The sequence below is a fragment of the Rhinopithecus roxellana genome, chromosome 16 (assembly GCF_007565055.1).
Source record: "Rhinopithecus roxellana isolate Shanxi Qingling chromosome 16, ASM756505v1, whole genome shotgun sequence".
Lineage (NCBI taxonomy): Eukaryota > Metazoa > Chordata > Mammalia > Primates > Cercopithecidae > Rhinopithecus > Rhinopithecus roxellana.
Window position 1 is genome coordinate 23,868,808 of NC_044564.1, and position 9,477 is coordinate 23,878,284.

At 51.5% G+C, this 9,477-nt stretch overlaps 1 protein-coding gene across 1 annotated transcript; it reads left to right on the plus strand.

The window, feature by feature from the left end:
* The first annotated feature begins 2,954 nt into the window (after positions 1–2,954).
* Positions 2,955–9,212, plus strand: FANCG (FA complementation group G). Its single transcript, XM_010385822.2, has 14 exons — positions 2,955–3,578; positions 3,778–3,868; positions 4,281–4,412; positions 4,674–4,876; positions 5,617–5,752; positions 5,913–6,043; positions 6,144–6,290; positions 6,431–6,582; positions 6,983–7,049; positions 7,298–7,587; positions 7,727–7,773; positions 7,970–8,125; positions 8,556–8,679; positions 8,834–9,212. Exons 1-14 carry the CDS (start codon positions 3,495–3,497, stop codon positions 8,940–8,942), a joined length of 1,869 nt encoding a protein of 622 aa, XP_010384124.1. The 5' UTR covers positions 2,955–3,494; the 3' UTR covers positions 8,943–9,212.
* The last annotated feature ends 265 nt before the right edge of the window (positions 9,213–9,477 follow it).

Sequence of the window (9,477 nt, forward strand, 5' to 3'; positions counted from 1 at the left end):
TGGAGTCTCGCTCTGTCACCCAGGCTGGAGTGCAGCGACGGGGTCTTGGCTCACTGCAAGCTCTGCTTCCCGGGTTCATGGCATTCTCCTGCCTCAGCCTCCCGAGTAGCTGGGACTACAGGTGCCTGCCACCATGCCCGGCTATTTTTTTGTATTTTTAGTAGAGACAGGGTTTCACCGTGTTGAAACCTGGAGCCAGGATGGTTTCGATAACCTAACCTCGTGATCCACCTGCCTTGGCCTCCCAAAGTGCCGGGATTACAGGCACGAGCCACCATGCCCAGCCTATGATTAACTTTTTAAGAAACTGCCAAACTTTTCCAAAGTGAGTGTACTCTTTTATATTCCCACCAGCAATGCATGAGAGTTCCTTATACACATCCTCACCAACACTTGGTGTAATCTGTTTTTATTGTAGTCATTTTATGTACGTATGTGTGTAGTGTTTTTATTTTTATTTACTTATTTTTGAGATAGAGTCTCACTCTGTCACCCAGGTTGGAGTGTAGTGGCACGGTCTCAGCTCACTGCAACCTCTGTTTCCCAGGTTCAAGTGATTCTCGTGCCTCAGCCTCCCGAGTAGCTGGGATTACAGGTGTCTGCCACCATGCCCAGCTAATTTTTGTATTTTCAGTAGAGACAGGGTTTTGCCCTATTGGCTTGGCTGGTCTCAAACTCCTGGCCTCAAGTGATCCACCTGCCTCAGCCTCCCAAAGTGCTGGAATTAAAGGTGTGAGCCACCACGCCCAGCTGTGTGTAGTGGTTTTTTGTTTTTTGAGATGAAGTCTCGCAGTGTCGCCCAGGCTAGAGTACAATGCCGTGATCTCAGCTCACTGCAACCTCCACCTTCCGGGTTCAAGCCATTCTCTCACCTCAGCTTCCCAAGTAGCTGGGATTACAGGCATGCGCCACCATGCCGGGCTAATTTTTGTATTTTTAGTAGAGACGGGGTTTCATCATGTTGGCCATGCTGGCCTCGAACTCCTGAGCTCAAGTGATCCACCCACCTCGGCCTCCCAAAGGGCTGGGATTACAGGTGTAACATGGCCCGGCCCCGGCCATGTTTTTAACTGCCTTTCTCTAATAGCTAATAATGCTGAGCATCTTTTTGTGTGTTTCTTAGCCATTAGTGTATCTTTTTTGGTAAAATATGGTTTTTTTTTTTTTTTTTGGTCCATCTTAAAATTGTTTTTTGTTTTGTTTTGAGAGAAGCACTCACTTTGTTGCCCAGGCTAGAGTGCAGTGGCACAATCATGGCTCACTGCAGCTTCGACCTCCCTGGGCTCAGGTGATCCTCCCACCTCAGTCTCCCGAGTAGATGGGACTACAGGCGTATGTCACCATGCCCAGCTAATTTTTGTATTTTTTTGTAGAGGTGGGGTTTTGCTATGTTGCCCAGGCTGGTCTTGAACTTCTGAGGCTCAAATGATCCACCTCAGCCTCCCAAAGTGCTGAGATAACAGGTGTGAACCACCACACCCAGCTAAAATTGTTTTAAAAATCTTTTTCTTGAGTTTTGAGAGTTTTTATGTGTTAGGGATACCAGTCCCTTATGAGGTATATAATTAGCAAGTAGTTTCTCCCAGTCTGTGACTGTGACCTTTCTTTTTTTGAGGCAGGGTCTCACTCTGTTACTTAGGCTGGAGTGCAGTGGTGTGATCATGGTTCACTGCAACCTGGAACTCCTAGGCTCAAGGGCTTTTCCCACCTCAGCCTCCCAAGTAGCTGGGTCTACAGGTGTGTTATTGTGCCAGGGTTAATGTTTTACATTTTTTGTAGAGATAATGTCTCTACAAAGACACCATCTTTGTTGCTGAACTCCTGGCTTCAAGGAATCCTCCAGCCTCAGCCTCCCAAAGTGCTGGGATTACAGCATGAGCCACATCCGGCCTATGACTTTTCTTTTCTTCTTTTTTTGAGACGGAGTCTCACTCTGTCGCCCAGGCTGGAGTGCAGTGGCGCGACCTCCACTCACTGCAAGCTCCGCCTCCCAGGTTCACGCCATTCTCCTGCCTCAGCCTCCCGAGTAGCCGGGACTACAGGCGCCGGCCACCGCACCTGGCTAATTTTTGTATTTTTAGTAGAGACGGGGTTTCACCGTGTTAGCCAGGATGGTCTCGATCTCCTGACCTCGTGATCCGCCTGTCTCGCCCTCCCAAAGTGCTGGGATTACAGGAGTGAGCCACCGCGCCCGGCCAACTTTTCTTAATGATACCTTTGTAGTAAAAGAGTTTTTAATTTTAATAAAGTTAACTTTTTTGTTTATTGTTCAAGCTTCTAGTGCTGTGTCTTAAGAACTCGTTGCCATAAAGCTGTTCTCTTACGTTTTTTTTCTTTTTCTTTTTTCTTTTTTTTTTGAGATGGAATCTCACTGTGTCACCCATGTTGGAGTGCAATGGCACGATCTCGGCTGACTACAACCTCTGCCACCCTGGTTCAAATGATTCTTCCGCCTCAGCCTCCAGAGTAGCTGGGATTACAGGCGCACGACACCACGCCCAGCTAATTTTTGTGTTTTTGTGAAGACGGTTTCACCATGTTGGCTAGGCTGGTTTACGTTTCTTTTAGAAGTTTTATATTTTTGGCTCTTATATTTAGTTTGTGATCCATTGAGTTGATGTTATGTATGTATGTATGTATGTATGGTAGCGTTCTTTCCTGCCTTTTTTCTTTCTTTTTGCATATGAATATTCAATTCTATTTAATTTGAAAGGATTGGGCAGGTACCTTTGAGCAGTGCAAGTACAGAGCGGCACTGCCAGCAGTCAGACTACACGAGGTAGAGAGCCGACCGTGGTGAGCATGTTGGTGTTCGACAGTGAGCAGAGAAAGGATGGACGATTACGGAGCGCGCTCGTCTCCAGTCAGCGTTTTCTGGAAACACCGTCCGCCAGGGCGGGGCTGTTCCACGCCGGGGGCGGCGCGGGGGCTGTTCCACGCCAGGGCGGTACTACGACTCCCAGCATGCACCTCGCGGCCGGCCCTCGGTGGAAGCGGGAACCCAGGCAGACCTGGGAGTGTGGCAGCGAGGAAGGGGCAAGCCACGGTCTGTGGAGCCGAGACTCGCTCCCGCCACCCTTTCTCGAGGCTGTGGCCTCCGCGAGGGCCGAGCGGGCCGCACCGCCGGCCGTGCGACTGCCCCAGACACGGCCCCCGCTTCTAGCCCGCCTAAGCCTACCTGTCGGGGGTTGCTGACTCGCTTCCTCCCCGAGTTTCCCGCGGGAACTAACTCTTGAAGAGGACCAACCGCAGCCCAGAGCTTCGCAGGCCCTGCCAACCACAGGCGAGGTTGAGAGCCGGGCGGGCCGCGCTGAGAGAGCGTCCCATCTGTCCTGGAAAGCCTGGGCGGGTGAATTGGGACCCCGAGGGAAGCAGAGGAGCTCGGCGGGGTGCGGAAGTGCCCAGGCCCCTCCCCGCTGGGGTTGAGAGCTTGGGCGTGCCAGCTTCACCCTTCCCAAGTCCGCTTCAGGTGTCTGGGCCCAGCTTCGGCCACCATGTCCCGCCAGACCACCTCTGTGGGCTCCAGCTGCCTGGACCTGTGGAGGGAAAAGAATGACCGGCTCGTTCGACAGGCCAAGGTAACACGGTTGGTGGCACCCTCGGTTTGCAGCCCCAAGATCCCTGAAAGCGGGTTTGCAGTGGATTTACCCCAACCGATGGGGAGGGGCTGAGCTTGACCAAAGAGCCAGAAATGACTGGAGAATGCATCCCTTGCCACTGCTGCAAGGGGAGAAAAAAGGATTGATCCTCAATGACAACCTCTCCCTCATGTGGCAGGTGGCTCAGAACTCCGATCTGACTCTGAGGCGACGACAGTTGGCTCAGGATGCACTGGAAGGTCTCAGAGGGCTCCTCCATAGTCTGCAAGGTAAGCAGGTCCTCCCCAGGATGGTCACTTCCCCTCCTCCATAGCCAGAGACTCATCTGCTCCTGCATTTCTGGCATTGACATAATTGCTCAGGGGGCAGGGAGTCCTGTTTAAGGCACAGAGGGTACTGGAGTGAATCATCTTTGTACAGGCAAATCCCTCTCTTCCTTACGCACAGAGTGGCATTTGAAAAATGATTTCCAGGATGGTCTGATCTGGATAACTTTTTTGCCCTTTCCAGACTCTCTGTCCAAAGGTTGGGTTCTTTTTTTTAATCCTTAGCTAATCGGCTGGAGGGTGGGTTCTTTATTTTGGCCATTTTTGGTTGGAGTGGGGTGATCTCTGGGTTGGGATCTTATTTGGAAGATCTTCCATGGGGGAGCAGTCTGTAAGACCAACATTGTTGCTCCAGGGCTCCCTGCCGCAGTTCCTGTTCTCCCCTTGGAGCTGACTGTCATCTGCAACTTCATTATCCTGAGGGCAAGCTTGGCCCAGGGTTTCACAGAGGATCAGGCCCAGGATATCCAGCGGGGCCTAGAGAGAGGTGAGGGCCAGAGATTGTTCCCGATTCCCCTGCCAGCTTCAGTCTGGGTTTAAGTTATTGCAGGGGGATGGGAGGATCAACAACATCTGTCACCTCCATGGAGAGAAGTGCCCTTCTCTGTACTACTCAGACCAGGTTGAGGTATTATTATTGTGACCTTTGGGGTCCTACAGGAGAGGAAAGCCAGAGTGTGTGGGGAGATGGAGGATGAGGTCCTACCTCAGCTGTGTGTGTGTCTGTGTGTGTGTGTATACTCTACAGTGCTGGAGACGCAGGAGCAGCGGGGGCCCAGGTTGGAACAGGGGCTCAGGGAGCTGTGGGACTCTGCCCTTCGTGCTTCCTGCCTTCTGCCAGAGCTGCTATCTGCCCTGCACCGCCTGGCTGGCCTGCAGGCTGCCCTCTGGTTGAGCGCTGACCGTCTTGGGGACTTGGCCTTGTTGCTAGAGACCCTGAATGACAGCCAGGTAATAGGGAAAGTGACCTGAAGCTGAGGGTCTCCTCCTTCCTTCCTCCTCCTTTCTCTCCAGCTGCAGTAGCATCATCATGTACTGGACAGGCGGCTGGGTTGGTGGTCAGAAAACCTAGATTCTCTCTGGGACTCTTGGGTGACCTTGCCCTGGTTGGTCTCTCATTGTGGGGATTCTCTTAGTATTTTTTAAAAATGGGACAGGCATGGTGACTCATACCTGTAATCTCAACACTTCGGGAGGCTGAGGTAGGAGGATCACTTGAACCCAAGAGGTGGAGGCAACAGTGAACTGTGAGCTATGATCATGCCACTGCACTCCAGCCCTCTAGCCTGGGTGACAGAGGGAGACCCTGTCTCAAAAAAAAATAAAATTTTTTTTGGGGGGGATAGGGATAGGGCTCTAGTGATCTTGCTGAAGTCACCTCTCAGCCTTAGTCTCCTTACTGGTAACTCAAATATGGTCCTTGCCCTGAGTGAGGAGCCACGCTAGAGTAGTAGATCATCACTGCCCCAGGTTTTTCTTTCTTTTTTAAATCCTTGCCTCATAGCTGTCTATCTCTTAGAATTGGGGGAAACCACAGGCATTATGCATAGCTTCTTGCTTTGTAAGGGTAGCTTAGGCCTGTGTCCTCAAGGATCAAGAGGACCCTTGAGCTCAAGGTCTAGCCATGATGGAGATAGGAGAAGACAGGGAGGTTGTAGGCTTGGAGCTTCTGGTTGTCCTTCTTTCCCCAGAGTGGAGCCTCTGAGGATCTGCTGTTACTTCTGAAAACTTGGAGTCCCCCAGCTGAGGAATTAGATGCTCCGTTGACCCTGCAGGATGCCCAGGGATTGAAGGATGTCCTCCTGACCGCATTTGCCTACCGCCGAGGTCAGCTAGCAACCTGACTCATCTCTTCCTCTCTTAAGTGGTCCTCCAGACTCATGCCCTCTCTTGTACCATTCAGTTCCATGGGCTTCTTAGACCCTTGTCCCCCATCATGACCCCTGCTCTATAGGCCTCTCCAAGCTCACACCCTGATTGTCCTCAGGTCTCCAGGAGCTGATCACAGGGAACCCAGATAAGGCACTAAGCAGCCTTCATGAAGTGGCCTCAGGCCTGTGTCCACGGCCTGTGTTGGTCCAGGTGTACACAGCACTGGGGTCCTGTCACCGTAAGATGGTAAAGACAGTCCTAGGGTGGATTGGGGAAACCACAAGCATTATGTATAGCTTTTTGCTGTGTAAGGGTAGCTGAGGCCCGTGTCCTCCTATCCCTCTAGGGAAATCCACAGAGAGCGCTGTTGTACTTGGTTGCAGCCCTGAAAGAGGGATCAGCCTGGGGTCCTCCGCTTCTGGAGGCCTCTAGACTCTATCAGCAACTGGGGGACACACCAGCAGAGCTGGAAAGTCTGGAGCTGCTAGTTGAGGTAGGGAATTGCCAGGTGAAGATATAGGGTGGAGAATTCCTGAGGTGCTTGTGTTGGGGTGACTTGACTAGTCAAGATCCAAGTATAAGGAAGTATGGTTCCCAAAGATTATAGATACAATTTTTTTCTTTCTCTTTTAGGCCTTAAATGTCCCTTACAGTTCCAAAGCCCCACAGTTTCTCATTGAGGTAGAATTACTACTGCCACCACCTGACCTAGCCTCACCCCTTCATTGTGGCACTCAGAGCCAGGCCAAGCACATACTAGCAAGCAGGTGCCTGCAGACGGGGAGGTGAGGTTCCCCTTGCTCACTTGAGCTTCTCTTCCCACTTCTGATGCCTCCCCTGGGGTGTGACTCTGCTTTTGTTCTTGTGACTTGGGGGATGAATGAGGCAGTGGAAGGACATAGGTCACCACTACTCAGCCTCCTACCTTGCTTCTAGACCTGAACTGAGGACTCTTCACTAAGACATTAACCCCCACTATCTTTGACACTCTGAAGTCTCTTCCCCAGTCAATTCTGTAACGGGTAGATCTATACTGAGCCAGAATTGGAGCCCTAAGACCTTCCCTTCCCTCCTCCTCCTCAGGGCCCATGAGCATCCCTCTGTTAGCTAAGAGAGAACATTCTCAGGACCCTTGCAGGGCCCTGCTAGGGCCTAGGGTGAGGCTTATGGGCTCTGACTCCTTAGGGCAGAGGACGCTGCAGAGCATTACTTGGACCTGCTGGCCCTGTTGCTGGATAGTTCGGAGCCAAGGGTGAGTGTGTCTTCAAGCTTCTCTGCAGTGGGGTAGAAGGGTTGGTGTCCCCTTTGGAATAGAGGGGGATTTTGTGTTTCCCTCTTTTTTTTTTTTTTTTTTTTTTTTTTTTGCAATTTTTTGTTTTTCCCTCTTTTCTGTCTGTCCAGTCTGGGGGCCCAGGACTCTGCATGGTACCAGAGCCTGGTGAAGAGGTTGGGGATGGTGGCTTATGCCTTTGAAGACACTGCCTCTTCTTCCCACTCCAGTTCTCCCCACCCCCCTCCCCTCCAGGGCCCTGTATGCCTGAGGTGTTTTTGGAAGCAGCGGTAGCACTGATCCAGGCAGGCAGAGCCCAAGATGCCTTGACTCTATGTGAGGAGTTGCTCAGCCGCACATCATCTCTGCTACCCAAGATGTCCCGGCTGTGGGAAGATGCCAGAAAAGGAACCAAGGAACTGCCATACTGCCCACTCTGGGTCTCTGCCACCCACCTGCTTCAGGGCCAGGCCTGGGTACAACTGGGTGCCCAAAAAGTGGCAATTAGTGAATTTAGCAGGTGGGCCCGGGGTCCTAGAAGGGGTGTGGAGGGATGATTTTCTGATTGGGACCTGAGTTGGTGAGCTCCATGTTCACCTACTCACCCTAGAGTTTCTGAAATTGATTCCTCTTCACCCCTGTTCCGTGTCCTACTTCAGGTGTCTCGAGCTGCTCTTCCGGACCACACCTGAGGAAAAAGAACAAGGTGATCTAGACTTTCAGTTTTCCTCTTACCTCCTGGAAGTGGTAGTGGTGGAAGGGGGTTCCCTTTAAGGTGTCCCAGCCCACCAGGAGACTTAAGAGAAAGGGACTGTGGACACAAGAAGAAATAGAGGAGGATTTGGGGTTTTGGTGACTGTGAGGCTGGGAAGACACTTCTTGATTTTGGGAGTGGTCCCCAGGGGCAGCTTCCAACTGTGAGCAAGGATGTAAGTCAGATGTGGCACTGCAGCAGCTTCGGGCAGCCGCCCTCATTAGTCGTGGACTGGAATGGGTAGCCAGCGGCCAGGATACCAAAGCCTTACAGGACTTCCTCCTCGGTGTGCAGATGTGCCCAGGTACGTATACTTGCATGACATCAGCTATGCATAGATGTGCAAGGACAGAGAAGCTCATGGGAAATACTTAGGCATAAGTGTACGAGTGATGTTCTCAGACAGGAGGGGTGATTTGGGTTGTGCTATATACACCTAGGGATATATCCAGGTGTTCAAACATACACTGTGTATGCAGGGCTCCCAAGAGTTCCCTGATTTCCCCAATATCCTCAGACACAAAGACCATGACTCTGCTGGGGTGGGTTGCACAGGAGTAGGGGACAGATGATGGACACTGGGATGGGAATGGTTGTGAATGATCTGCCCCTGCTTCCATATGTGAGTGTAGGCAAGATACTTCCTCTCTCTAGGCCTCAGTTTCCCTTTTTATAAAACAATGCCTAAGATTATGTCAAGTTCTAAGATTCTGTACTCTGGGCTGGGGCTACAGGTAATGGAGACACTTACTTTCACCTGCTTCAGACTCTGAAGAGGCTAGATCGGAGGGATGAGGCCACTGCACTCTGGTGGAGGCTGGAGGCCCAAACTAAGGGGCCACAGGAAGATGCTATGTGGTGAGGCTCAGGCCTGCTGGCTTGGGGCTGAGGGGCAGTTGGTGTCCTAGAGTCCTTGGACCTATTGTGGGTGGTGAACACTGAAAGAGGGGGCATGGCTGCCCAGCTTTCTGCCAATGTTTCACCCTTAGGCATCATCCTTATTGCTCTCCAGGTCTCTCCCCCTGTACCTAGAAAGCTATTTGAGCTGGATCCGCCCCTCTGATCGGGATGCCTTCCTTGAAGAGTTTCGGACATCTCTGCCAAAGTCTTGTGACCTGTAGCTGCCACGTTTCCAAGAGCTTGAGCTGGGGCCCCATTGGGCTGTCTCTCTGTGGGGAGGGCTTTCTGCTTCACCATCATTAGGAATGTGACCATTCCTATATAATTTCTGGACTGGTGAGGTTGGTGGTAGGCCTGTGAAATTTGCCCTAGTTACTACCATTCTGGTTTTGGAGGAAACAATCTCTGCCACCACCAAGTCATTGGCTTCGCTCGAGGCACCTTTTTTCCTGTTTCCCCTTTTCTTTTGTCTAGTAAAATTTCATATTTATCTCTTGTCTGCCTACTACATATACTTGCGTGGGAAGGCTCATGACCGTCTAGGTCAGTGCTAGTTGTCTATGATGCCCTTTCCTGACATCGTCTACCTTACAAACTTGAAGTCTGGGTATGAGGAAAGGGCTACAATAATCCTTCCTTAGGAGGCAGTGGCTTTAGTCCTTAACATTGCCTAAATGCAGAGCCCCAAAGCCCAGGACAGTGACAATGAGTTGGGTCTGAAGGGTGGTCTAGATAGGCTTCTCAGGACAAGAGCAG

What these genes read in the sequence shown, in the direction of transcription:
- FANCG (XM_010385822.2), top strand. Translation starts at nt 3,495, where the DNA reads ATGTCCCGCCAGACCACCTCTGTGGGCTCCAGCTGCCTGGACCTGTGG. An exon ending in CCAGCGGGGCCTAGAGAGAG is followed by an intron (nt 4,413 to 4,673) that starts GTGAGGGCCAGA and finishes TATACTCTACAG; the next exon opens with TGCTGGAGACGCAGGAGCAG. An exon ending in CGGTGTGCAGATGTGCCCAG is followed by an intron (nt 8,126 to 8,555) that starts GTACGTATACTT and finishes CTGGGGCTACAG; the next exon opens with GTAATGGAGACACTTACTTT.